Source organism: Saccharomyces mikatae, assembly GCF_947241705.1.
Source record: "Saccharomyces mikatae IFO 1815 strain IFO1815 genome assembly, chromosome: 14".
In the NCBI taxonomy this organism is placed as follows: domain Eukaryota; kingdom Fungi; phylum Ascomycota; class Saccharomycetes; order Saccharomycetales; family Saccharomycetaceae; genus Saccharomyces; species Saccharomyces mikatae.
Window position 1 is genome coordinate 600,229 of NC_079269.1, and position 26,964 is coordinate 627,192.

General features: G+C 37.2%; 15 protein-coding genes and 1 non-coding gene across 16 annotated transcripts; 10 read left to right on the plus strand and 6 right to left on the minus strand.

The window, feature by feature from the left end:
* The first annotated feature begins 409 nt into the window (after positions 1–409).
* On the plus strand, positions 410–483 carry Smki_14.trna11I. Its single transcript has one exon. It is a non-coding gene; the product is annotated as a tRNA-Ile (tRNA).
* A 541-nt stretch (positions 484–1,024) lies between these two features.
* Positions 1,025–2,380, plus strand: PUB1 (Pub1p; the record flags this gene model as incomplete). The annotated part of the gene is made up of 1 exon (XM_056225381.1): positions 1,025–2,380. The coding sequence occupies one exon, from the start codon at positions 1,025–1,027 to the stop codon at positions 2,378–2,380; it is 1,356 nt and encodes a 451-aa protein (XP_056079205.1).
* A 1,101-nt stretch (positions 2,381–3,481) lies between these two features.
* PBI2 (Pbi2p) lies at positions 3,482–3,709 on the plus strand (the record flags this gene model as incomplete). The annotated part of the gene is made up of 1 exon (XM_056225382.1): positions 3,482–3,709. The coding sequence occupies one exon, from the start codon at positions 3,482–3,484 to the stop codon at positions 3,707–3,709; it is 228 nt and encodes a 75-aa protein (XP_056079206.1).
* Positions 3,710–4,343: 634 nt separating this feature from the next.
* On the plus strand, positions 4,344–7,478 carry HEF3 (translation elongation factor EF-3; the record flags this gene model as incomplete). Its single annotated transcript, XM_056225383.1, has 1 exon — positions 4,344–7,478. The coding sequence occupies one exon, from the start codon at positions 4,344–4,346 to the stop codon at positions 7,476–7,478; it is 3,135 nt and encodes a 1,044-aa protein (XP_056079207.1).
* Positions 7,479–7,716: 238 nt separating this feature from the next.
* SPO1 (putative carboxylic ester hydrolase) lies at positions 7,717–9,712 on the plus strand (the record flags this gene model as incomplete). Its single annotated transcript, XM_056225384.1, has 2 exons — positions 7,717–7,821; positions 7,922–9,712. The coding sequence occupies 2 exons, from the start codon at positions 7,717–7,719 to the stop codon at positions 9,710–9,712; spliced, it is 1,896 nt and encodes a 631-aa protein (XP_056079208.1).
* A 168-nt stretch (positions 9,713–9,880) lies between these two features.
* On the minus strand, positions 9,881–11,218 carry SMKI14G3060 (uncharacterized protein; the record flags this gene model as incomplete). Its single annotated transcript, XM_056225385.1, has 1 exon — positions 9,881–11,218. One exon carries the CDS (start codon positions 11,216–11,218, stop codon positions 9,881–9,883), a length of 1,338 nt encoding a protein of 445 aa, XP_056079209.1.
* Positions 11,219–11,700: 482 nt separating this feature from the next.
* PYP1 (putative phosphoric monoester hydrolase) lies at positions 11,701–12,426 on the plus strand (the record flags this gene model as incomplete). Its single annotated transcript, XM_056225387.1, has 1 exon — positions 11,701–12,426. The coding sequence occupies one exon, from the start codon at positions 11,701–11,703 to the stop codon at positions 12,424–12,426; it is 726 nt and encodes a 241-aa protein (XP_056079210.1).
* Positions 12,427–12,871: 445 nt separating this feature from the next.
* On the plus strand, positions 12,872–14,128 carry IDP3 (isocitrate dehydrogenase (NADP(+)) IDP3; the record flags this gene model as incomplete). Its single annotated transcript, XM_056225388.1, has 1 exon — positions 12,872–14,128. The coding sequence occupies one exon, from the start codon at positions 12,872–12,874 to the stop codon at positions 14,126–14,128; it is 1,257 nt and encodes a 418-aa protein (XP_056079211.1).
* A 112-nt stretch (positions 14,129–14,240) lies between these two features.
* Positions 14,241–16,274, minus strand: ASI3 (putative ubiquitin-protein ligase ASI3; the record flags this gene model as incomplete). The annotated part of the gene is made up of 1 exon (XM_056225389.1): positions 14,241–16,274. The coding sequence occupies one exon, from the start codon at positions 16,272–16,274 to the stop codon at positions 14,241–14,243; it is 2,034 nt and encodes a 677-aa protein (XP_056079212.1).
* A 259-nt stretch (positions 16,275–16,533) lies between these two features.
* Positions 16,534–17,634, minus strand: SIS1 (type II HSP40 co-chaperone SIS1; the record flags this gene model as incomplete). The annotated part of the gene is made up of 1 exon (XM_056225390.1): positions 16,534–17,634. One exon carries the CDS (start codon positions 17,632–17,634, stop codon positions 16,534–16,536), a length of 1,101 nt encoding a protein of 366 aa, XP_056079213.1.
* Positions 17,635–18,130: 496 nt separating this feature from the next.
* Positions 18,131–19,042, plus strand: LST8 (TOR complex subunit LST8; the record flags this gene model as incomplete). Its single annotated transcript, XM_056225391.1, has 1 exon — positions 18,131–19,042. The coding sequence occupies one exon, from the start codon at positions 18,131–18,133 to the stop codon at positions 19,040–19,042; it is 912 nt and encodes a 303-aa protein (XP_056079214.1).
* A 344-nt stretch (positions 19,043–19,386) lies between these two features.
* MRP7 (mitochondrial 54S ribosomal protein bL27m) lies at positions 19,387–20,502 on the minus strand (the record flags this gene model as incomplete). The annotated part of the gene is made up of 1 exon (XM_056225392.1): positions 19,387–20,502. The coding sequence occupies one exon, from the start codon at positions 20,500–20,502 to the stop codon at positions 19,387–19,389; it is 1,116 nt and encodes a 371-aa protein (XP_056079215.1).
* Positions 20,503–20,980: 478 nt separating this feature from the next.
* Positions 20,981–22,693, plus strand: HRB1 (mRNA-binding protein; the record flags this gene model as incomplete). The annotated part of the gene is made up of 2 exons (XM_056225393.1): positions 20,981–21,010; positions 21,362–22,693. The coding sequence occupies 2 exons, from the start codon at positions 20,981–20,983 to the stop codon at positions 22,691–22,693; spliced, it is 1,362 nt and encodes a 453-aa protein (XP_056079216.1).
* A 212-nt stretch (positions 22,694–22,905) lies between these two features.
* PET8 (Pet8p) lies at positions 22,906–23,760 on the minus strand (the record flags this gene model as incomplete). The annotated part of the gene is made up of 1 exon (XM_056225394.1): positions 22,906–23,760. The coding sequence occupies one exon, from the start codon at positions 23,758–23,760 to the stop codon at positions 22,906–22,908; it is 855 nt and encodes a 284-aa protein (XP_056079217.1).
* Positions 23,761–24,112: 352 nt separating this feature from the next.
* RLP7 (Rlp7p) lies at positions 24,113–25,081 on the minus strand (the record flags this gene model as incomplete). The annotated part of the gene is made up of 1 exon (XM_056225395.1): positions 24,113–25,081. The coding sequence occupies one exon, from the start codon at positions 25,079–25,081 to the stop codon at positions 24,113–24,115; it is 969 nt and encodes a 322-aa protein (XP_056079218.1).
* A 329-nt stretch (positions 25,082–25,410) lies between these two features.
* Positions 25,411–26,568, plus strand: DOM34 (ribosome dissociation factor DOM34; the record flags this gene model as incomplete). Its single annotated transcript, XM_056225396.1, has 1 exon — positions 25,411–26,568. The coding sequence occupies one exon, from the start codon at positions 25,411–25,413 to the stop codon at positions 26,566–26,568; it is 1,158 nt and encodes a 385-aa protein (XP_056079219.1).
* Between the last annotated feature and the right edge of the window lie 396 nt (positions 26,569–26,964).

Genomic DNA, 26,964 nt, shown 5'->3' on the forward strand with positions numbered 1-26,964 from the left:
GCAGGGGAAAGTAGGAGACTGTTGCTGTCAAACTACACAAGGCGCACGAGCCTTAAATAATCTATCATTGTTTTGCTGTGTCACTGTGTTTTTGTTTTGCTTTTCGTTTTGTATTCGTACATTGAAAACCACAAAGGTTTGTGAGTTGAGATTGGATAGGGGCTACTCAATAGCAATCTAAAGGCAAAAGGTATTGAAGTGTCCGAATGGTATTCACTGACTTTTCTATGCAGTACCCTGAAAGGGAAGCGGTACGGCCGTTTGTTTGTCGGAAGTCCGAACGACAGTAATTTTACTTTTGTGACGCAGTTGGATAGGTTGATGAGGCAGTAAGTATGTGAAGTAGGGTTGCAGGAATTTAGTATTGAGTGTTGAGCCTACTGGGGGAGTAGGAGAAACAAGAAATCTTGGTCTCTTGGCCCAGTTGGTTAAGGCACCGTGCTAATAACGCGGGGATCAGCGGTTCGATCCCGCTAGAGACCATATCTTTTTGCCATTTTTACTTATTATGAATTTCCTCAATTTAGTTACCCTCTTTATTATCGTTGTAAGGGAGATGAGCGACGAGGCTTGTCAGTAAATGGCTTACGCATGCGATTTTTATCGAGCATCATCTCACTAATCATTCGAAGGTCAATATATCTTCAAGGCAAACCAACCATTTAAGTCAAAGCAAAGACTTACTTTTGCTTTTTTACTATGTTGTATTATACTTCTTTACGTATTTTCACTTGGTTTTCTTTTCCTTATTTTTTACTTTCGCTTCCTTTTTGTTGTAATTTTTCAGTGTTTTTTTTCATCGTCGCTAAGTTTGGCCGTCTTTCCTTGTCCTTCATTTTTCTCTCGTAATAATAATTCAATTACGGTGAAGTATGCCTTTCCTTTCTCTGTTCTGTAAATTACTTCTATATTATACACAACTTTTATTTGGTGCTTTGAGTTATAGTTTGATTTTTCTTTTCATAAATCTTAACTGTTGGCACATAATAAGAAGATTGCCATATCTACTCATTGTTCGATTCTAATGTCTGAAAATAACGAAGAACAACAACAACAACAACAACAACCTGTTGCTGTTGAAACCCCCTCAGTGGTTGAAACTTCATCGGCAGCTGATCATCCCTCTGTACAAGCTGTCTCTGGTGAAAGTAACTCTGAACAAGTCGAAGACAATCAGGGTGAAAATGATCCCTCTGTAGTTCCTGCTAATGCTATTACTGGTGGTAGGGAAACTTCTGATAAAGTCTTATATGTTGGTAACCTAGATAAAGCTATTACTGAAGACATTTTAAAACAATATTTCCAGGTCGGTGGACCAATTGCCAACATTAAGATTATGATCGATAAAAACAATAAGAATGTCAATTACGCTTTTGTTGAATATCATCAATCTCACGATGCAAATATTGCCTTGCAGACATTGAACGGTAAACAAATTGAGAACAATATTGTCAAGATCAACTGGGCTTTCCAATCTCAACAGAGTTCATCCGATGATACATTTAACTTATTTGTTGGTGACTTGAACGTTAATGTTGATGATGAAACTTTAAGGAATGCTTTCAAGGATTTCCCATCCTACTTGAGCGGTCATGTCATGTGGGATATGCAAACTGGTAGTTCAAGGGGTTACGGTTTTGTTTCCTTTACTTCTCAAGACGATGCGCAAACTGCCATGGACAGTATGCAAGGTCAAGACTTGAACGGTAGACCATTAAGAATCAACTGGGCCGCTAAGCGTGACAACAACAATAATAATAATAATAATTACCCACAACGTCGTAACTACGGTAACAATAACCGCGGTGGTTTCCGTCAATATAACAATAACAACAATAACAACATGAATATGGGAATGAACATGAACATGAACATGAATATGAATACTAACAGAGGCATGCCACCAAGTTCAATGGGAATGCCAATTGGTGCGATGCCATTGCCATCTCAAGGTCAACCCCAACAATCCCAGACTATTGGTTTACCACCTCAAGTAAATCCTCAGGCGGTTGACCATATTATTAGAAGTGCCCCTCCAAGAGTTACTACTGCTTATATCGGTAACATCCCACACTTTGCCACTGAGGCTGATTTAATCCCATTGTTCCAGAACTTCGGCTTCATTTTAGACTTTAAGCACTATCCAGAAAAAGGTTGTTGCTTCATAAAGTATGACACCCACGAACAAGCTGCTGTTTGTATTGTTGCCTTAGCCAACTTTCCATTCCAAGGTAGAAACCTGAGAACCGGTTGGGGTAAGGAAAGATCAAACTTTATGCCACAACAGCAACAGCAACAAGGTGGTCAACCACTTATAATGAATGACCAACAACAACCGGTGATGGCTGACCCACAACAGCAACAGCAGCAACAGCAATGAATGCTATGAAGAAAAGTGGAATGAAACATAGAGAAAGAATAAAAAGAAGTAGTCTACAAATTCTAAGATAAAATAGAAAAGAATAACAAGAGTTCATACATTATATTATACTATTCTTTTAAATGAAAACTACTACGACAGAGGGAAGAAGAAAAGAAGACGAAACCCAATTTACTATTGCTCAATGTAATAATCGAGCCTATAAATTTACTCTATTTTTTTTAGTTTTCCTTTCTCGTTACTGTTTAATTTAATATTTTTTTTCTTTTGAACGTGAAAATCATTGCTAATAGTGTGACAAAAGTAAAGAACGTTTTTTCCAAGAATTTCTTTATTATGTTTCCTTTTTCTTTTCTTACTCTATTTTTGTTTTCAAATGTCTACTCTACCGTGTTTTGTCGAGTCCATATATAATTTTTGTCTACATTTTACAATTTTGTTAAGTATATAAAAATACTACCTAGCGTTATGGAGGCATGTCACGTTTTGATTCCGAGCGCATAAAGGCAACTGCAACCACAAGTCTCGAAGCAAATGGCATCCTATTCTCATTAAGTACGGCTTCGGGTTTCGAACAAAAGGGTGGGCGAAGAAAAACAAAAAAAAGTAGATTTGCGGGAACCCGGCTGGTTCTAAAGTGCCGTTTCTCCTCCAGGGCAAAGGCTATAGAAAAGATAACTAATAGTCTCGACATAAAAAAAATAAAAACTAAATGAATAATATTCTGTAATGTTGTAACTGCTATTTCTTCAATTATATATGCAGCCTTGTTTCCAGTACAAGAGAATCATATGCATGCCCAAATCATTTTGAATCACGCACTTTACCGTGGCATCCTTTTCAGAAGGAACGGACCATAACCGCACTCGGAGGGACAAGAGCCCGAGCTACATTTCCGAGCTTTCGGTCTTTATCTTACACAGCCCAAAAATGGGGCGGGAAAAAGGGGGCATATCAAAGCATCGGGAAGTGTCCCGTTCAATATATATGGCAGATACAAAAATCTACTTCAATGTATTGGGTGCATAATTTTTATAGAGTACAATTGTACAAGGAACTATCAACAAAACTCAATTATACAAATAAAAGACAAGACCAATAATGACAAAGAATTTTATCGTCACTTTAAAGAAGAACACTCCAGATGTGGAGGCTAAAAAGTTTTTGGATTCAGTCCATCATGCAGGAGGTTCTATCGTACACGAATTTGATATCATCAAAGGCTACACAATCAAGGTTCCAGACGTCCTTCATTTGAACAAGTTGAAGGAAAAACACAATGATGTCATTGAGAACGTTGAAGAGGACAAAGAAGTTCATACTAATTGATTTCAGGAATAAACACGAACATCTTTTACCCGGAACGTCCTCTTTTCCTGCTTGTAATTCCTTTCAAATTTACAAATTGAAAATTCATAAAAGAATGCCGGAGCATTAGTATATAGTACATGTATATATATATATGTATATCTTAGTAGTCTAAATTGATAATCCTGTTCCAATTCTATGTTCAATAAACTAACTGGCTCCATCACGTTTCTTCCATCTAGAAGGGGCTTCTTGGCACTTTCTTCCTCCGTCTTCTACTCTCCATTGCGCTTTCTCCACCAGGGTTAGACAGAAGTCTAAGCAGTGGTATTTAGTTTTCCAGGTCGCGGCCCGTACATTGCGCGGCTGAAGATACCTTTTAGGGGAGCGATGCACTAGCACAAAAGAATAGTCTTGCAATCAACTATTAATGGTTTATACATTTTTTGATGATTTGGATTAATTCTCCACTTGTTTATTTCTTCTTTTTTCTTTTCGCTGTAAATTAGATTGCGTCTCTTATTATATAAAGACACTTGTTTTCTCTCTTCAATCACTCTTGCTTTCCATGAAAATTTTTCTTTTTCCTTCATAGTTTAATAAGGAAAAGAAGAGTGTGATACAAAAGGATATTGTAGCAAAAAAAGGTTTAAATATGTCCGATTCACAACAATCGATTACTGTTCTAGAAGAGCTTTTCAAAAAGTTGGAAATCGCCACATCTGAGACAAGAGACGGCATTTCGTCAGAGCTTTCCTCGTTTCTAAACGGGAATATCATCGAGCATGACGTCCCAGAAGTTTTTTTTGAAAAATTCCAAAAAGCTATCCAAAGTAAACAAAAGGCGCTCAATACGTTGAGTGCTATTGCTTATATAGCAAATGAAACGAACCTATCACCCTCTGTTGAGCCATACATAGTTGCTACGGTTCCTTCTGTTTGCACTAAAGCGGGTAGTAAGGACAATGACGTTCAACTTGTCGCAACAAAGGCCCTGAAGGCCATTGCTAGCGCTGTTAACCCAGTTGCCGTTAAAGCGTTCTTGCCTCATTTGATTCATGCCCTGGAAACCACCAATAAGTGGAAAGAAAAAGTCGCTGTCCTCGAAGTAATTTCGACGTTGGTAGATGCCGCCAAAGAACAGATTGCCCTAAGAATGCCCGAACTAATTCCGGTTCTTTCTGAATCGATGTGGGACACCAAGAAAGAAGTTAAGGAAACTGCAACGGCAACTATCACAAAGGCCACTGAAACTGTTGATAATAAGGATATCGAGAGATTTATTCCAAAATTGATCGAATGTATAGCAAACCCAAATGAAGTGCCTGAAACTGTTCACTTGTTGGGTGCAACCACTTTTGTTGCTGAAGTGACTCCAGCAACTTTGTCTATTATGGTTCCCCTATTGGGCAGAGGGTTAGCGGAGAGGGAAACTTCTATAAAACGTAAATCAGCCGTTATTATTGATAATATGTGTAAATTGGTTGAAGACCCCCAAGTTGTTGCCCCCTTTTTGGGAAAACTACTGCCAGGGCTGAAAAACAATTTTGCTACCATTGCTGATCCTGAGGCTCGAGAAGTTACTCTAAGGGCTTTGAAAACCTTGAGGCGCGTGGGTAATGTTGAGGAAGATGATGTGCTACCGGAAATATCACATGCTGGCGATGTCTCCACAACATTAGGCGTAATTATGGAATTACTGAAGCATGAAAAAGTTGCCCCAAGATTCATCATTGTTGTTGAATATATAGCTGCCATTGCCGCAAATTTGATTGACGAAAGGATTATTGATCAGCAGACGTGGTTCACACATGTTACACCTTATATGACTATATTCTTGCATGAAAAAACAGCCAAGGAAATACTAGACGAATTCAGAAAAAGAGCCGTAGATAACATTCCAATCGGACCAAATTTTCAAGATGAAGAGGATGAAGGTGAAGATTTATGTAATTGTGAATTCTCCTTGGCATATGGTGCTAAGATCTTACTGAACAAAACTCAGTTGAGGTTAAAGAGAAGTAGAAGATACGGTCTATGTGGTCCAAACGGTGCTGGAAAATCCACTTTAATGCGTTCTATTGCTAACGGCCAGGTTGACGGATTTCCCTCTCAAGATGAATGTCGTACTGTTTATGTGGAACACGATATCGATAATACTCATTCTGAAATGTCCGTTTTGGATTTTGTATACGCTGGTGATGTAGGGACCAAGGATGTCATCATCTCGAAACTAAAGGAGTTTGGGTTCAGCGCTGAAATGATAAAAATGCCAATTGCATCTTTATCCGGAGGTTGGAAAATGAAATTAGCTTTGGCAAGAGCTGTGCTGAGAAATGCCGACATTCTACTACTGGATGAACCAACAAACCATTTGGACACTGTTAATGTGCAATGGCTAGTGAATTATTTAAACAATTGCGGAATTACGTCAGTGATTGTTTCTCATGATTCTGGCTTCCTGGATAAAGTTTGTCAATATATCATACACTATGAAGGTCTTAAATTAAGAAAGTACAAGGGTAATTTATCAGAATTTGTTTTAAAATGTCCTACAGCACAATCGTACTATGAATTGGGTGCTTCTGACCTAGAATTTCAATTTCCAACTCCCGGTTATCTAGAAGGTGTCAAAACAAAGCAAAAGGCAATTGTTAAAGTAAGCAATATGACCTTCCAATACCCGGGGACAACTCAACCACAAGTTTCGGATGTTACTTTTCAATGTTCTCTATCTTCGAGAATTGCGGTTATTGGACCTAATGGGGCTGGTAAGTCTACTTTAATCAATGTTCTTACTGGTGAACTCTTACCAACAAGTGGTGAAGTATATACACACGAAAATTGTCGTATCGCTTATATTAAGCAGCACGCTTTTGCACATATTGAATCGCATCTGGATAAAACCCCATCAGAATATATTCAATGGAGATTCCAAACCGGTGAAGATAGGGAGACGATGGATAGAGCTAATAGGCAAATAAATGAAAACGACGCAGAAGCTATGAATAGAATCTTCAAAATTGAGGGGACCCCAAGAAGAGTTGCAGGAATTCATTCAAGAAGAAAATTCAAGAACACGTATGAGTACGAGTGCTCGTTTTTGTTGGGTGAAAACATCGGTATGAAATCTGAGAGATGGGTTCCGATGATGTCCGTCGACAATACTTGGTTACCAAGAGGCGAATTGGTGGAATCCCATTCCAAAATGGTTGCTGAAGTTGATATGAAAGAAGCCCTTGCATCTGGTCAGTTTAGGGCTTTAACTAGAAAAGAGATTGAGTCACATTGTGCTATGTTAGGTTTGGATGCCGAATTAGTTTCCCATTCTAGAATTAGAGGCTTGTCAGGTGGACAAAAGGTTAAACTAGTACTTGCTGCTTGTACATGGCAAAGACCACATTTGATTGTTTTAGATGAGCCTACCAATTATTTGGACAGAGATTCATTAGGTGCTCTTTCAAAAGCTTTGAAAGCTTTTGAAGGTGGTGTTATTATCATAACGCATTCGGCGGAATTTACCAAGAATTTAACTGATGAAGTTTGGGCAGTTAAGGATGGTAAGATGACACCCTCAGGTCATAACTGGGTCGCAGGACAAGGCGCTGGCACAAGGATTGAGAAAAAAGAGGAAGAGGGTGATAAATTTGATGCGATGGGCAACAAAATTAATAGTGGAAAGAAGAAAAGTAAGCTTTCTTCTGCAGAATTGAGAAAGAAGAAGAAGGAAAGAATGAAGAAAAAGAAGGAAATGGGTGATGAATACGTTTCATCTGATGAAGGCATTTGATTTGGACTACACGCATTTAATTCGCTTTTTTTATTCAGTATATCATACATATGCCTTTCTCAAATATATTTCATAAGTTTTTTTTTTCATGTTTTTTCTTGAAAAAAAGGTTTTGAACGGAAAAAAAATAAAACATACTTCGGCGGCAAAGAAATTATAAACCATCAAATGTAAGCAATATACTCAAGAAATATATAAGAAAAAACCCAAGAAAACGTGTGAAAAATATATGGAAAGAATGCGAAACTTCCTCGTTATCTTTTATGCTTTGTTGAAGCTAGGTTTAGCGATTGCTCCATTTCAGGTTCAATGTCCCAGCTCCCCACTTATTAGGGAGGCCAAAGTAAGTTGAATGCTTTGCCAATTTAACATATGTGATCAGGAACTAACTCGATATACCAAAAAATTTGGATTCGCAAATTTTGCATGCTTGTATCTATTAGTATGAAATCTGTCCCGAAGAAAGCGTCTATCTTAAGAAGAAGGAGATTAAAACCAAGAATAGACTGATCGATTTTCTAAAATCCTTGACTGAAGCGAAATTTAACTCGAAATTTTATAAACGAGTGTTGAAAGATCCTCCAAAACTTGGGATTGCCATATCAGGTGGTGGTTATAGGTCCATGTTAGTGGGCACAGGATTTATTACCCAAATGAATGACTATGGCTTATTTGAGTATTCAGACTACATCGCCGGATTATCGGGTGGAAGCTGGATCTTGATGGATTTAGTAGTTCAGAATTTTGAAGCAAACTCTTTACTACAAGAATGGGACCTTGAAGAGGATCTTTTATTAGGCATACCAGAATTCGATATTTCCGAAGAGGAGATTGTTACCAATGCAAGGAAGGAGTATAAGGATGACGATATAAGAATGAGAAAACGTCAAGAGAGTACCCAAATTACGAACTTTTCTAAATTTTATGAACAAATGGAAATTTTCGCGAATTCTGTCGAAGAACGCTCAGAAGATGGTAGGATAACAAAGAGAAACTTGAACCCATTAACAAGACTGAAAAAAATATTCTTTCCGAATAATACGTTTACTGAAGCTGATACGAAGATTGAAACCTTTAAAACAGTACTAGATTTTTACAAAAATTTGCATTTGAAAATAAAGCCCAAAAAAATAGAAGGTTTCCAAATATCATTCACAGATTATTGGGGTAAAGCAATCGTTCAAAGATTGAAAAAAAATTTCGATGATGATCCTGATCATACGTTTTCTTTTTCGAAGCTTGTACATTCGTCTAAAAAATTCAAAGAGTACAGCGTACCCATCCCAATATTTGTTGCAAATTGCAAAAATGGCCTTCTTTCGAATATAATATTTGAATTTACACCCTTCGAATTCGGCTCTTGGGATAGTATGCTTAGACTTTTCGTCAAGCTGCCTTACCTAGGTTCAAAAATTATTTCTGGAAAGGCCATAAAATGTGTTAATAACTTTGACGATTTAGGTTTTATCACTGCAACATCTTCTTCAATATTCAACAATGTACTGATTTTCATTTGGAACCTTGCCTCTCAATCTTCAAGAGAAGCTGTAAAGGCGTTAAACATGGTTATGGGAATTTTCGGGCTAGGCAAAGAGGAGATTTTTAGTATTTCGAAAGAGTCCTCTAGATTAGAGACAGACTATGCGGTATACCAGCCTAATCCCTTTTATCTTTATCCTGAAAAGGACAATGTTTTAACCAACAAAGATCATTTATACCTTGTAGACGGTGGTGAAGATGGTGAAAATATTCCACTTAGGACATTAGTTATTCCTGAAAGGAAATTAGACGTGATTTTTGTCCTGGATTCCAGCTCAGATATTGACAACTATCCAAATGGCTCTAAGTTGAAAAAAATTTTCGAAAAGTTAGATGAGGAGAATGTTCATTATCAATTCCCCAAGAATATTAGGGCCCTCACTCGTCCCGTTGTTATAGGATGTAATGCCACTAAAAGATCCGGACATGATTCCTTTTTGCCAATTATAGTTTATCATGCCAACGCATATCATGGATACGTATCTAATACGTCAACATTTAAAATAACCTATAATCAGTCTGAGGTTAATAATATGTTACTTACTGGAAGGAAGGTGTTTAGCAATGACTATGATCCTCATTATAAAAACTGCTTGGGCTGTATATTAACTAAAAGAACAATGGACAGGCTCCCTAGGAAAAAGAAATTCTCGCCATTTTGCTTACAATGTTTTAAGGACTACTGTTACTCATAAGAGAGTAGAAGTTTTCTACCAAATTTGATTAATTTAATTACAGATCATCTTTTTCGTCTATGTGAGACTGTTTGATATACGGTTATTTAACGAAAGAATTTCTTTATTTATGATTTTATTATGTAGCCCTTGTTATGGAGAAAACTGCTAGCGAGAGTAGTAGAAGTATCAGCTCTTAAGACCAATTTCATTCAAAACCTTCTCAAGTTCTTCACTTTCCATCTTATCAGAAGAAGCGATCTGGTGGCACCTAATATTGTGCTTTTCGAATATTGCTTCATCGATTTTAACTTCGCCGCTCTTCAAATAAATAATATCTGTAATAAAATCCTGCCATTCGAAGTCACCATTCTTTGAATAAACACCCTTAGATTGTCTATAGCCTGATATTGCCCTACTCATAGAATCTATGATCATTTGAACGTAGTGTAAACCGTCTAAACCGAATATCTCTCTGTCGTACTTATTATTTATAAGTAAAACCTTCTTTGTATTACCTGATTCCAAAATAACTTCTGCAAGATTGCCAAGAATAAGAATTGGCAATAGACTTGTCATTAAAGAACCGATAGAATAAACAACCATATCAGCCCTTTTTACTTTGGAAATTGCTCTTGGATTTCCCACTGGCTTGATTTCTTCACCGTATGGGTTTATATATAGTATCCTATTTACTGGTGCAGGTAGATTCTGAGATCCATCAAGCTTGTCGAAATGTAACTGTGAGTTCTTGAGTTCTGGAAGAATATAAATAGGATTAGCATACTCCTCTTCAGCCTCTTCTTCTTCTTCGTCATCCAGCAAAATCTTTAAATGATCGTCGTAAGCTCCAAGTAAATGAATGAATTTAGCTGAATGTACTATGCCATTGGCTTTTGGGACAGATTTTGAAGGATGCGATATTTGTGATTGACCAGTTATCATCTCACCATTCGTCAACAAAGCCGAAATATGATGTGTGTGGTTTGTGTTTATACATGGAATAACGTGAACTAGAGGACTACACCTTCCAATCCTCATCATGAGTTCAATAGATGCATCAAGCGAACCCAAAAACAATCTTGCGCCAGTCAAGAAAAAATTTCCAATGGATGCACTTTCGAACTGGAATGGATTTGAGTGCTTGATCTTTTTTAATAGTTCTGCCTGCATATGGATGATAAAAGAGCGGCACATTTCTTTAACTTCTACCGAGATACTTTTCCATATGGGGTGCGATCCTTCTACTATTTCATTCCATTCTTTTTTCGCTTGTAGCTTGTCATCAGGTAGCCTATGACCGAATAACTTGACAAGCTGTTCATCCTGAAGAAGTCTAACTATCCTAGATCTAATGTCACCAATTGCTGGACCACCAACTATTCGTAGAATCTCACTTGTGGACCCACCATTATCAGATATAGGTAATATATACGTCAGCTCATGCCCTTTTAAGATAGAAATATTCGAAAAGCAAGGAGTTAGTGAATTAGTGGCAGTTCCACCAGAGCATACAACAACGTTCATATAGTATAGTAGAGTATTTTACCAAACTGTATTTCTTTGTCCCCTTAATACCTCGAGGAACAAAGATTATATTTCCTCTCTTTCATAGCTCGCCGAAAATAGTTTGAATGGATAAACCCACACATATCACATAACCAGTTCTTTGACAACACTAATCGTGTTAATACAACGATAACCTGCAATATGTTATCCAAGTGTTGCACACTGATAAATAGAAAAATTGGAGTTACACCTCAATGCGGTGCACAATATATAATCTTTACCCATGTATAGCCCATTCCGTTCAGATGTTTTTTTTATCTGAATGAGCGAAATTCTCGAGAATTATCGCATAATTTTTCAACATTATTTTTATTATAACTTGGAAAAATAAAGTGTCCTCTCCTCTTATGTTTATTACCAAAATGGAACGCACACAATCTTGGAACTTTTCTTGCATACCGTAAGCTCAAGCGACATAACAGTACTTATATAAAAGGAAAATGGTCAAAGCTGTTATTTTTACCGATTTCGACGGTACTGTTACTTTGGAAGATTCTAATGATTATTTAACTGATACTTTGGGTTTCGGTAAAGAGAAAAGATTAAAGGTCTTCGAGGGTGTCTTGGATGATACCAAATCCTTCAGACAAGGCTTTACGGAAATGTTGGAATCCATCCACACTCCTTTTCCTGAGTGTATCAAGATCTTAGAGAAGAAAATTCGCTTGGATCCTGGATTTAAAGACACTTTTGAATGGGCTCAAGAAAATGATGTTCCAGTCGTCGTTGTTTCCAGCGGAATGAAGCCAATTATCAAGGTTTTATTAACTAGACTAGTTGGACAAGAGTCTATTCATAAAATTGATATTGTTTCCAATGAAGTCGAAATCGATGCGCATGACCAATGGAAAATCATCTATAAGGATGAAAGCCCTTTCGGGCATGACAAATCTAGAACAATTGATGCTTATAAAAAGAAATTTGAATCTACATTGAAGTCAGGTGAAGAAAGACCTGTTTACTTTTACTGTGGTGACGGTGTTTCTGATCTTAGTGCTGCAAAGGAATGTGACTTGCTATTTGCTAAGAGAGGTAAAGACTTGGTTACTTATTGTAAGAGACAAAACGTACCATTCCATGAATTTGACACTTTCAAAGACATCTTGGCCAATATGAAGCAAGTTCTTACTGGTGAGAAGACAGTGACTGAATTAATGGAAAATTAGTAAAGGATTCTTATTGTTCACCAAAGTTTATGTTAAGGTGTAACTGTTATCTAAGTAACTATGCAGATATGTACCTTATAACTTCGTGTATCATTCATATGCTTAAAAGTGAAAGCGTCAAAAGAAAGCAAATGCTTCTCGGAATCGACGTGCTTAATGCCGAATCTCTTTAAAGTAAAACAAAGATAGATTAAAGTAATCATTAAGTATCAAGTCCAGTGAAAGGAGCAGAGAAGAAGAAAATGGTAAGCATTATTGGGGGTAGAAATAAAATGTGACCGATTTTCGCTGTATCACTAATTAGACAGTTCCTGTTATTCTCAAGCTTGTGCTGATTACCCCAATTTTTATATCTTCATATATAAGGGTGTGTTCCTGGTAAACTTACTCCTGCACAAACTTACAGTAAATTCAGCCAGCACTTGGCATAATTGCTTAATATAAAATGAATAAGATCAAAGTTGTTAATCCAATCGTGGAAATTGACGGTGATGAGCAGACAAGAGTTATTTGGAAACTTATTAAGGAAAAGTTGATATTGCCATATTTAAATGTGGATTTAAAGTACTATGACCTTTCAATCCAAGAACGTGATAGGACAAATGATCAGGTTACAAAGGATTCAGCTTATGCCACTTTGAAATATGGTGTGGCTGTGAAGTGTGCTACCATAACACCCGATGAAGCAAGAATGAAAGAATTTAACCTCAAGAAAATGTGGAAATCTCCGAATGGAACAATTAGAAACATCCTAGATGGAACTGTTTTCAGAGAACCTATCATTATTCCAAGCATACCTCGTCTAGTTCCACACTGGGAGAAACCAATAATTATAGGTCGTCATGCTTTCGGTGACCAATATAGGGCTACTGATATCAAGATCAATAGAGCAGGCAAATTAAGGTTACAATTTAACTCGGAAGATGGTAAAGAAAACATTGATTTAAAGGTTTATGATTTTCCTGACAGCGGAGGCATCGCAATGGCAATGTTCAACACAAACAACTCTATTGAAGGATTTGCAAAGGCATCTTTCGAGTTAGCTCTGAAAAGGAAACTGCCGCTATTTTTTACCACCAAAAACACTATCTTAAAAAACTATGATAACCAATTCAAACAAATTTTTGATGGCTTGTTTAATGAGAAGTATAGGGAAAAGTTTCAAGCTTTAGGGATAAAATATGAACATAGGTTAATTGATGATATGGTAGCACAAATGTTGAAATCAAAAGGTGGGTTTATTATTGCCATGAAGAATTATGATGGTGATGTTCAATCCGATATTGTGGCACAAGGATTTGGATCTCTTGGTTTAATGACGTCCATATTGGTTACACCGGATGGAAAAACGTTTGAAAGTGAGGCCGCCCACGGTACGGTGACCAGACATTTTAGACAACACCAAAGGGGTGAAGAGACATCGACAAATTCAATAGCTTCAATATTTGCCTGGACGAGGGCAATCATACAAAGAGGCAAATTAGACAATACAAGTGATGTTATAAAATTTGGAAACACACTAGAGAAGGCAACTTTGGACACAGTGCAAATAGATGAGAAAATGACCAAAGATTTAGCAATGATGCTTGGAAAGACTAGCAGGGAATCATACGTAACTACAGAGGAATTTATTGATGAAGTTTCTAGGAGGCTCATGAACGCGGTCGTGAATGAAAGAAAAAAAAGCTTATGCAGGCTATGAGTCAACATGTTACCTATTGAAAAGAAAGTATGCTTCAGGACCACAACTTGAATGTGTGCGTGTGAGAAACGGAAGACTTTGCAATATGGTGAATACGTATAATAAAATGATTCTAAACTATATTAATCTTACTGTAACCCTTTACCTCGCTATCACAGCTGACGCATGCAGCGAATCCTTTATAGCCAAGCGATATCCTGCATTCGTCACACAATGCAAGGCATCTACACGGCCAAGTTACGATATTTCTTTTGTTGACTCTGCAGGTTAGGCAGGAAAGATTAATATCCTCTATTTCGTCGCAACCATCCAGCGGAAAATCGAACTTGAACTCCGATTTCTCATCATCATTAATATCTAAACGTTTGTATATATAGCTGGAATTTTTGTGATGCAGAAGACGTTCCATAACAGTATCGACTAGTACACCATCCGAATTTTTTTTACCATACTGTGCTCTTGTTAAAGGTCTCCCTATCTTGTTATGCTCATCCATTTCATAGTTTAAAATGGACCACATGGAAACGTTCCAGGCAATTTCCTTTAAATCATCTAAATCGACAGCGTTACTCGATAAATGGGTTAACTCTTTTTCTTCCTCCATAATTGTTTGACTTTCACTATCATCATCAAATTCTTCGTCTGAAATACTGTCATCGATATCATTGGGAGGGAAGTAATCTTTTGATGTGTCCTCTTCAGGAAGCAATAGCTCTCGGTGTTTGAGATCACTTTCGGAATCAAGTTCTTTGACGTCGGGCTTATATAAGAACTTTTTATAGTTCTTTTCCGTTACATATCTGTTAAAGTCTCTCCTACTACGTTTTTTCACTTCTGGTTTATGATTTATGTTATTCCTCAAATTTTCGTTCCATATAATATTCTTTAATAGCCCCGAATACTCCATCGCCATGGTTTTTAATAACTTTAGAAAACCTAGATATGTGTTAATGAAACCAGGTAATTGAGAAACGGTAGTAATTTCCTTATGAGATAGCAGGTCCTCGGGTGTCGATTGTAACTGGTTTAAATATCCACTAACCATGTAGCTATTATTTAAAGTGGAAATCTCATCAGCGATTTTCATGTTATCTGATTTTTTAAGTATTTCGTGGTCACTTGATGTTAAATACAAGCACAATGAAAGAGCTACTTTATTGAATTCCTCTTCTCCATTGTAGTTGTTTGACTTCCACCACTTTGTTAAATTCTTATATTTTGAGTATAGAGATTGGAATAAATTACCTGTGAATAAGGCCTTCAAGAAAGTGCCTATGGAAGCCAGCAATAAAATGGAAATATAAAAAAAACTAGGGAAGTAATTATGAATAAGACAGATATTAACAAAGTCTAGCCCGTTAAGATAAGTTCTGACTATGCATGTTATGAAGAAACCCACATTCAATATAACATCTGCACATAATCTATAGGCTCTTATATGAAGTAATTCTACCAAATGGATTACTAGCCTGTGAGAAACTGCTCCTAGAAGTTCAACGTTGTCGCCTATATGTTGTTGCCCTGCTGGCACTTTGGATATGATATAAAGATTCAATGAGAGACCCCATATAGAAAAATCAGAGCACACCAAAGAATGAGCATTTGTGGTTGAAGAAATGAAACTTTCAATACAATCAGATAAAGCTGTGAATAAGAAAACACTTAGGGCATACGAATCCATATTACGCACGTACAGCTCCTGTAAGAAACCGACTGCACCCAGAAGTTGTAAAAGTACGTTAATCAGTGACGTTATGGCCACTGAATGAAGCATAGTTTTTGACCAAAGAGGTAAACGAATGCTGTTAGAACTTGACCTCAACGAGGACATTACAGTTAGCCTATTCAACATAATGGCGGTACTAAAACATAGAGCAGCATACTTACTTACCGAGTACGAAAAAAATATTCTGATCCCTGTTTTAATCATTTTCAGGGTAGTAATGTCACCTTCCTCGAACATTGCTTCAAATGGGTCAAAAGCGCGGGCTGAAACTATAGTAGTGTTCAAATTTGTAAAACCATCCAGTTCTTGAGTTGTGTTATCCATGGTACTGAAATTTCCTGTCTTGCTGTGAAAAACGCCAAATACATCTTTGTTATGTAGTAATTGCTTAAATTGCTGAATAATGTTGGTAGGCATCATCCAAACTTATAAAAATCCCCACCGAATGGCTGCCCCTGACAAACTTCAATCTACGATTATCTTCTGCTAAATCAACTATTCTTTACATACAAACATTTAGAGTTCAAGAGCAGGGTAATAAAATATATGTAAACCTCAATTTACCGCGCATTGCAGCGCGAAGTTTAAGATTTTAAAATTACTATTTATAATGTGTATAATTCCTTGTTGTGGTAATTTACTTAATACTTATAATTGTAGTTAATTCTTATAATTAGTATTAGAAATTTTCATCTATAGCACGTTTCTGAGCGTCGTTTAATGATATTGGATAGTCCACTTTATATTTTACAATCAAATTACCTCTCTGAGATGGGTTCTTTGGGGTTGGCATACCTTGGCCAGGATATGTAGAAGTTTGCGAAGGTTGAACAGGTTGTACTCTTGACAAAGGTAAGGTTCTGCCATCAATTGTTTGGATAGTTTTTGAGAAACCTAGCAATGATTCTTTAAACGACAGTGGCAGAGTATAAATAAGATCATCACCGTCCCTCTTAAAGTTTGGATGGCTTTTCTCTTGAATGACAAACTGTAACGTTTTTCTACGGCCCGTTTGGGGATTGTAATCACCTTGATTCTTGTATGTTATTTTAGTACCTGCTTTCCAACCCGGTTTTAATTGAATATCAATTTGCGTCTTTTCAGAAGCCCCATGGGGACCCTTTCTTCCAATTTTAAACGATTTTTTTTTACCAACGAATAAATCCTCCAAACTAACTGGTAAATTCACTTGAACTGTTTCTTCCTCCGGATACGTAGGGGAGCTCGATGCGGATCTGAAACCCCCAGGCATTCCTCCCATACCACCATGCATTCCTCCCATTCCGCCAGGCATTCCTCCCATACCACCAGGCATACCTCCCATACCACCGGGCATACCTCCCATACTAGCACCTCCACCAGATGGGTAACTAGAGAAACTAAACCCGCTGTCATCAGCACCACCGAAGGGAGAGCTGCCACCAAAGAATTGTGAAAAGATATTGAAAGCATCTTCATTGCTAAAGGCGTGACCACCGGAGAAGCCACCAGCTCCACCAGGGAAGCCACCAGCTCCACCAGCACCGCCTGGACCACCAGCACCAAAGCTTGGACCACCAGACCTAGCAGCTTCGAGACCATATTGATCATATATTTCTCTTTTTTGAGAATCATTTAGAATTTCGAAGGCCTCTGATATCTCTTTAAACTTTTCAGTGTCACCTGTTGGTTTATCTGGATGGTATTTCAAGGCAGCCTTTCTATAACCTTTTTTTAGTTCTTGCTCATTAGCAGTTGGAGATACTCCGAGTAAATCATAAAGTTTTGTCTCTTTAACCATTATTAGTTGTGTATACTATACTATACTCTATTATATTATTGTGATGGCGAAAAAAAACTCAAATGCAAACAATTTTATCCTCTATCCTCTGAAGAGTCTGTGGATGTATATACTATTCAAAGTTAATGAAAAAAATGGTATAGAGCCTAGCTAAAATATGTTAGAACTCTCACTAATAAAAGCGCTTAAATTTAAAGAGGGATTACCGATACGGCAAGGGGATGAGAAACCTATACATATATATTAAATCTCGAACTGCCTTACCAAGGAGTTTGTGCTGACAGTGGTTGAAAAACCCGTAAAAGGATAGACACATCTTTTTCCAGAAGTTTCTGGAACGTTCAGGTAGGCTAAGAGGGTAACACATCTGGCTATCAGACAGAAAAAGTAACGACTATTAATGATTATGCTATAGTAAGGCCAGAGAAAGAGTTATATTGCTAGCGTGACAATTAAAGTAGCTAACCCGTCAGAATAATTAAAAGAGTTCTGAAATATGTCTGTTATCCTAGTATCTGCCGGCTACGACCACACCATAAGGTTTTGGGAAGCCCTTACTGGGGTTTGTTCAAGGACAATTCAGCATTCCGACTCACAGGTCAACCGGTTAGAAATTACCAACGATAAAAAGCTGTTAGCTACAGCAGGGCACCAGAACGTACGGCTTTATGATATTCGGACGACGAATCCAAATCCCGTGGCTTCCTTTGAAGGTCATCGAGGAAACGTTACCTCCGTTTCTTTCCAACAGGACAATAGATGGATGGTAACATCTAGTGAAGATGGGACCATAAAGGTATGGGATGTACGTTCCCCATCTATTCCTAGAAATTATAAACATAACGCACCTGTAAATGAAGTGGTAATACACCCTAACCAAGGTGAGTTAATATCTTGTGATCGAGATGGTAATATTAGGATTTGGGACTTGGGGGAGAACCAGTGTACGCACCAGTTGACTCCTGAGGACGATACCTCTCTCCAGTCCTTGTCTATGGCAAGCGATGGTTCGATGCTGGCCGCCGCGAACACTAAAGGCAATTGCTACGTATGGGAAATGCCTAATCATACTGATGCGTCTCACCTCAAGCCAGTAACTAAATTCAGAGCGCATTCTACCTATATAACTAGAATACTATTATCATCCGATGTAAAACATTTGGCGACATGTTCAGCTGACCATACAGCCCGTGTTTGGTCAATTGATGATGATTTTAAGCTAGAAACGACATTGGATGGTCACCAAAGATGGGTTTGGGATTGTGCGTTTAGTGCTGACAGTGCGTATTTGGTAACAGCATCGTCTGACCATTATGTTAGATTATGGGATTTATCAACGAGAGAAATTGTCAGACAATACGGAGGACACCATAAGGGAGCTGTGTGTGTAGCGCTAAACGATGTTTAGCCTTAGCTTGCTAACTACCAAGTTGTCTGAAGGGAAACAGGAGCGATAGACATTATTGGTCTCTCTCTTTAATTTATCTGCCTTTTTAATAAGTGTAGAACTTATAGCATATCATGACTAATTAGTCAGTTGATTGCCCGTAAAGTCAAAGCAATTCCGCTGTACTTAATGGATGAAAAGGAAGCGGGCGCGTACTGCGTAAACATTGTTCACTTGTATCTATTTTCGAACATTTTATTTCATTGTAGACGGGAGTATGGCTGTTTGCATGATGAAATATTGATATTTACAGGTATTTCTAAACATTTTTATAAGTGTATATATCGTGCATAGGAAAAGAAAAATCAAAGCTTGTTCAAATAAGCTTGCTTGGTTCTAGCGATGATTTGGACTTTGTTCTTGGTGTAGTCAAAACGTCTAGACACAATTGTTTTCTTTCCTATTTTAGTTTCAACGGTACTGTCCGTTTCGGGGAAGACGGGCTTTAAGTATTTCCTACGCAAATGAACCTCTTCTGATAAAGTCAGGAAGTTACAAGCGTCTTTGAAAAGTGCCTTAATGTCGTTCTTGTCTTTTTTGGTTCGTACGTGTTGCACTTTTTCTAAATCCCCCAGTAGCTTTACCTTCAAGGCTTGCTTCTCTTGTTCAGAAATGTACTGATGCAATTTTAGCTTATTATTGAAAGATGTAGATGAATTCAATAGATCACTACAGCTATCAATCTTTGATAGACTTTCTGTCAATTTCTCATTTGTCCAGTTTTCTCTCTTTGCCTTTAAACGCTCTTCTGTTTTTAAGTAGTATCTACTATTGAACCTTGCATCTTCAATGGAGAAACCGTTCTTCAATGAAGCCCTTACACGAGTCAAATATAATGTTGCCAAATCGATGTCCGCTATATCCAACTTAAGTTCTTCTTGAAGAACTTTACTAAGTTCCTTCTGTAATTCTTTCCTTTTGGATTCCCTGATATTCAACTGTTTTAAAATATCAGGTTTGGCAAGATAATCTTTTCTGGATATAGAATTCTCTTCTTTAGACGCTGCTCTCTTGTTAGTAAGCTCAAAATGACCAAACCTTCTTATGGTTGGCTCAAAGTGAGGGGATGGTAAGTTCAAATCGCGACTTAAAGCCACGCCGATAAACTTTCTTTTTGGATGAAAAGGATCAAGGTAGTAACGAACAACTCCAGGCTCCAAAGCAAATATGGAATGATCCTTCCCTATACCAACGTTTTCCCCGGGATAGAACTTAGTTCCTCTTTGTCTCATAATAATTTCACCTGGGGAAACATCCTGGCCTTCATACTTCTTTGGACCTAGTCTTCTCCCTGCAGAATCTTTCATGCTTGTTCTGGAACCGGCTGCTCTTTTAGTGGCATTACGCACTTGAACGAACACACCAGATACACTCCTTTGACGTGAAAAGCTACAGGCATCTAGTATAGCATAATTCCACATGTTCTCACGATTGAGTCAAGCTGAAATAGTTGACTGTCACGAACTTGCCAGTATTCTTTCAACTAGCAGACTTGATAATTGTGAGAACTACCTTGACCGAGGTTTGGAAACAACGTTTGAATTTCAATCGCGGAGTGTCCGTAAATGCAACACCCAGTCATAATAATCAAATTTAGATCTATGATAGGAAGCAGTGATTAACTATCACAAGAAACCATTTGTGTAACGCGTTTCTTCGGCACTTATTCGATATAGTAAATACACTTTACCAGTGATCTAGTGGTCCTCTTTCTACTTTTAGCCGCATGAGTACTTCAATTAAAGTCCTTTCTAGCTCGTTTTTAATGACTCCTCTGTTCAGCGAAGGAAATAAAAAAATAGAGTACTGGCTGAAAAATTTCGTTAATAAGTTTACTCATGAGCTCGAAGAACAGTTTAAAGGGGCAGGAAGGAGTTTAAAAAACTAAGTTAACAAGACATGTCTGATCAAGAAAGAAGTTCAGAAAACGTATGTTTCATTGATAAGTGAGGTGAAGAAGAGGTTTTGAAGCGAAACATTTATGAAGTCATGGGAATTAAAAAGCATTGGTGAACAGTGAGTTATCATTTAAATACTACCTTCGATCCGTTTTCTTATCATGATTTGATGAGTTCAATGGATAATAAGAGTGCAATGTTACGGGGAGCCTGCAGGTGATAAAAAGTAATGAAAAGAGACTGTTTGAAAATGTCCCTGTTTTTTAGTACTTACTATACTAAAATATCCAGGGTATTGCATATTCCGACCTGCCATGACTTACTCGTTTCTCTTTCTTTATGAAATTTAAAAACATTTACTAATACTATTCATTGTTTGTAGAATAATCGAAGTAGATCGAGATCGAGATCGCCCGTTCGTCGCCGGATGAGTGGTGATCGTGGTTATGAAAGAGACAACCACTCGTCGCGGGGATCAGGTAATTATAATGGTGGGCGAAGGTTCACAGATACGTATAGAGGAGGCAGGGAGAGGGCGGAGTATAGAGGCAGGGAGAGGCCCACTTATAGGGAAAGAGAATCGTTCAATAACAGAGATAATCCTAGATCCAGAGATCGTTACGACAATAGGTACAGAGGAAGAGATGGAAGTGGTCGTTATGAGAACAGGCGTGATGATTATCCCAGAAACTTTAGAGCTAGACATAATCCACGCGACGACAGTAGAAGAAGCGGTTTCAACAGCAAAGGAGCAAGAGGGGATTACGGTCCTTTGTTAGCGCGTGAGTTGGATAGTACATATGAAGAAAAAGTTAATAGAAACTATTCCAATAGTATCTTCGTAGGTAATTTGACTTACGATAGCACCCCTGAAGATTTAACTGAGTTTTTTTCACAAATAGGAAAAGTAGTCCGCGCGGATATCATTACATCAAGAGGACACCACAGAGGTATGGGTACAGTTGAGTTCACTAATTCAGATGATGTTGAGAAAGCCATTCGCCAGTACGATGGGGCATTCTTCATGGATCGCAAAATATTTGTCAGACAAGATAACCCACCACCTTCAAGCAATATCAGAGAAAGAAAGGGACTCGATAGGGGAGAACCTAGACATAACCGAAAAACTTATGAAATCATTGTCAAAAATTTACCTTCTTCGATCAATTGGCAGGCTTTAAAAGATATGTTCAAGGAATGTGGGAATGTTGCACACGCTGATGTGAAATTGAATGGCGATGGAGTATCTACTGGTTGCGGTACAGTGTGCTTTTATGATGCAAAGGATCTACATAGAGCGGTTGAAAAATATAACGGTTATGATATAGAAGGTAGCATTTTAAACGTCAAATCTAAGGAAAGCTTACATGACGACGGTGATGGAGACGATTTCGATATTCCAATAGAAGGTTCTGCCGTAAATGAAGAAGCTCGTAAATTTACCGAAGACGTTGTTGGTGGAGGTGAAAGAAATAGCTTGATATATTGTAGTAATTTGCCATTCTCGACCGCAAATAGTGATCTTTATGACCTTTTCGAGACTATTGGAAAAATCAATAATGCTGAACTAAGGTACGATTCCAAAGGAATGCCGACTGGAATAGCTGTAGTTGAATACGATAACGTCGAAGACGCAGATGTCTGTATCGAAAGGTTAAATAACTATAACTATGGTGGTTGTGATCTAGATATATCTTATGCTAAACGTCTCTAGTATTATTTTTTAACTTTATACACTTTCGTACTATTCGGATGTGCTGTAAGTATATTTTGTCCTTATCCAGGCTTTCTCGTTATATATCGTCATTTTAAAATAAAGAGTAAAATACAGAAAGGGGCTTCAGGAGGCTCATGTGATGCACGTAAACAATTCTACTCCAATAAATTCTAATCATTGTAGTTTTTGGAGAGTACTTTATCTTTTCGTTACGCTTTCATTTCTCCTCCCGTAGAAAAACCTTTTGATAGCAAAGAATGAACAGTTTCATACATCCCTAGAAAGATAGCACCACCTGCACTGATCCACATAGTCCGAGGCCCCACTCCACTGAAAAATACTGTAGGACCTTCTTCTCTATAAATTTTGATGATTACGCTCCCAAGTGAAGAAGTTTTTTTGCCAAGCATCAATCTAGTCTTTAAGAAATCCAAAGGTGTTGTTGTAGCTGCCGCAATACCACCCGCAATAGAACCGCATATAGCCCCCTTCCAAGGCTCTACTTTGGTTTGGTCATTGGCTCTTGCCCAAGTCTTTTTTAGATACTCGTATAGGGGAAATTGTATACAGGTGAACGGTATTTCTCTCATGATGGTGGTAGACCATCCCCTATAAAGATTCTTCCTTAAACCCTCCTTATTATCATTTCGTAAAATTGACTGTAGAGTTTGCCAGGAGGAGTTTGTAGAATGAACTTGCGTCCTTTGTTTAACGACTTCTGCAGGAACACGGACAAGACATGCACAAATTTCACCAATAGAAGAAGAGAGCATGTGTGTTGTTGTGTCAATCAATTGCTCGGATCCCGGTGGGCATAGTTTACTGATATATGGTCTTGATTTCACTTTCATATAGTCATAACTGATAAAGAAAAGGGAAGCACCTGGTGCAGATGCTACAACAGCGCTTCCCAAGCCGCGATATATGCCTTTGTACCCCCCATTAGCAAAGAATCCACCCTTAGCTTGAATTCTGGTCTTGATTGTGTCTATGGGGAAAAATACCAAGTCCGTAGAAGTACCAGCGGCGGCGCCACTTAGCAAGGAAAGAAAGAAAGTATTCATAGCAAACTTTTCACACCGAATATTGGTCCATCGATAGATGTAAGTACATGAAAGTGTTCAAGACTACATAACCGAAACTTCATTAATCTCGAATTCTCTCGAGGGCGCACTACACAATCAGTATTTTTATATGCAAAACAGCGTTCAGTAAGCGAGAAAAAAGGTGTTTGCGCTTGCATTATATTATCATTACTGTACAAATAGATAAACAAAACAGTAGTAAATCAAACACAATACATATATCCTTCTACCTATGAGACCGCGTAAATAGGACAAGAATTTAATTGCTCCTTTAATGATATTAGATGACTAATAATCTATGTACTATACAGTGCTAAAAATACTTTATCGATCAATTTAACTTAGCTAATAAAGAGTCAATGTCAACTTCAATAACTGGTGCAGTAGCCGCATTTGAAAATTGACGGGTTCTTGATTCAGCCTCCCGTTGTTTTATTTTTCTCAATTTGTTCAAAGACCCAAACCCAGATACTTCTCTATTTAACTTGAATGGTTGCAAGAAAAAGTTACAAACAGAGAAAGAGTCACCCATAGTGGCAATTTCATGAATGATATCTTCGACACAAATAATTCCATTCTCTCCTAATTTTTCCTCAACAATGTTATTGTCGTTGAGAACTATTTCGTGAGGTTCAGCGTCATTATCACCTTGATGCATTATTTTACCTCTCTTCTGGATCAAAGAACGAATAGAAGATAGAGAAGGTTTCCCGATTACTACGTATGGTGCAATAACCTTCAGCAACGGATATACATTCTTGGTCAATTTGACGAAAACACCGGTATCAGTTTCAATCAATCTAAGCAAAGATAAAATTTTGAATGCTTTGTTAGGAATATTTACAGCAAGCGGACCTCTCACTCTAACAACAAAAAGTAAAGCAGGTTTACCGTCGTAGTTAGTCTTCTCTCTGATCAAACCATCGTCCTCTTCATCATCGCTTTCCGCCAAGTCGACAGATTTTTCTTCTGTATTGATGGCTTTTTCTGTTATTCTTAAAATAAAATCCCTCTCAGATGCAATATGCTGCGTCTCATTCTTGGCTTTCTTGTCTTCTAATATGGAAACTCTTTTGATTCTCTCCTTTTCTCTAGAAGTAGCCAACGTCTTTGCAACTATACTTTCAGCTCTGACAAATTTGTTCTTGTTACTTCTCTTTCTCTTTATTTGTTCTTCTCTCTTTTTCTTTGCTAATTCTTGTTTCTCGATCCTTGTTCTATCGGCATTTCTTCTTTTCCTCAAGAGGATTTCTGGATTAGAATTAAGAGTATGAGTTTTACTATCTTGAGCTGAAGACATTATGATTTATGTTATTAACTCTTCGTGCTTTTCTCAGTCTCTATTTATTAAAGACGGTTCTCAAAAATATTAAGCTATTAAGACTCTTCTCATCTCATCGCTTCCGATTTCTTTCAAGCAAAGGTGAAAAAAATTTTCTTTCTTGCAAAAAACCCCACTCCGTACAGTGTGATGGAGTTAATACTTTTAAACATGCTCCTCAGGACCTGAAGTTTTTTAATACCATTAATGAGAATAGCATAACAATTGCAAGAAAATTGAAAATTCATTGCCTCTACAGTGTTATTGCGTCATTTAGGTAAATTATTGCATTTCTCTCACAAAAAGCTATGAAAGTTATCAATCTGAAAAAGGATTCTTTCAACAAGGGAGGAGCAGTAATTACTCTGTTACCGGAGGACAAGGAAGATTTGTTTACGATTTACCAAATTGTGGATAAAGATGACGAGTTGATATTCAAGAAAAAGTTTACATCTAAGCTTGATGAAGCTGGTAAGAAGAAAAGTACAGATTTAGTTAAATTGAAGATCAAAGTAATATCTGAGGATTTTGATATGAAAGATGAGTATCTAAAATACAAAGGTATTACTGTTACCGATGAAAGTGGGAGTAGTAATGTCGATATACCTGTTGGTAAATATTTGAGCTTCACCCTAGACTATGCATATCCCTTCACTATTATAAAACAGAACTTTAATAAATTCATGCAAAAGCTTTTAAATGAAGCCTGTAATATTGAATATAAATCAGATACTGCAGCAGTGGTTCTACAGGAGGGGATCGCCCACGTTTGTTTAGTGACGGCCTCCTCTACTATATTAAAACAAAAAATTGAGTATAGTATGCCAAAAAAGAAGAGAACCACTGATGTAATGAAATTCGATGAGAAAACCGAAAAATTCTATAAATCTATTTACAACGCGATGAAAAAAGACCTAAATTTTGAAAAGTTAAAAACTATCATTCTTTGTTCTCCTGGATTTTATGCTAAGATCTTGATGGACAAAATTCTACAGTATGCTGAAGAGGAACACAATAAGAAAATACTCGACAATAAAGAAATGTTCTTTATTGCCCATTGCTCCACGGGCTATTTACAGGGCATTAATGAAGTTTTAAAGAATCCATTATACACTTCAAAGCTCCAAGATACAAAATACTCTAAAGAGATCATTGTGATGGATGAATTTTTGTTACACTTAAATAAGGATGATGATAAAGCTTGGTATGGTGAAAACGAAGTTGTTAAAGCTGCAGATTATGGGGCGATTAATTATCTATTGTTAACGGATAAAATTTTGCATTCAGATAATATTGCACAGAGGGAGAAGTATTTGCAACTAATGGATTCTGTTGAGAGTAATGGGGGAAAAACATTGGTGTTAAGCACTTTGCATTCTCTCGGAGAAGAACTTGACCAACTGACAGGTATAGCTTGCATTCTCAAGTATCCACTTCCTGATCTTGACGAAGATGGTGAGGAATGAAATCATTATATAAAAAATATAATGTACATGTAAAATTTAAATTTTAAAAAATCCGATGTTTTTCTTCCTACTTTATTTCTCTATGATCACTTGAAAAACCACATATAATTGAACTTTGGAGGCAGTTGAGTTACATATATGTATACCACGTGAATTTTTTCTGTTTATTTTTGATATTATTTTAATATAATAAACAAATTTATAAAATTATTAATTTTTAATTATTAATTTTTAGTTGGTTTTGAATTCCGAACATTAAATATATTTTAAAGAAACATTTTTTAATTTTGTAGTTTTTATTTTAGATTTTTCGAACATGAAAACCAAACAATAACGAGCAAGAACAGCCGCTCTTCTGTAATAAAAAAAAAAACGGCCCAGGGCTATTTCAAGGAT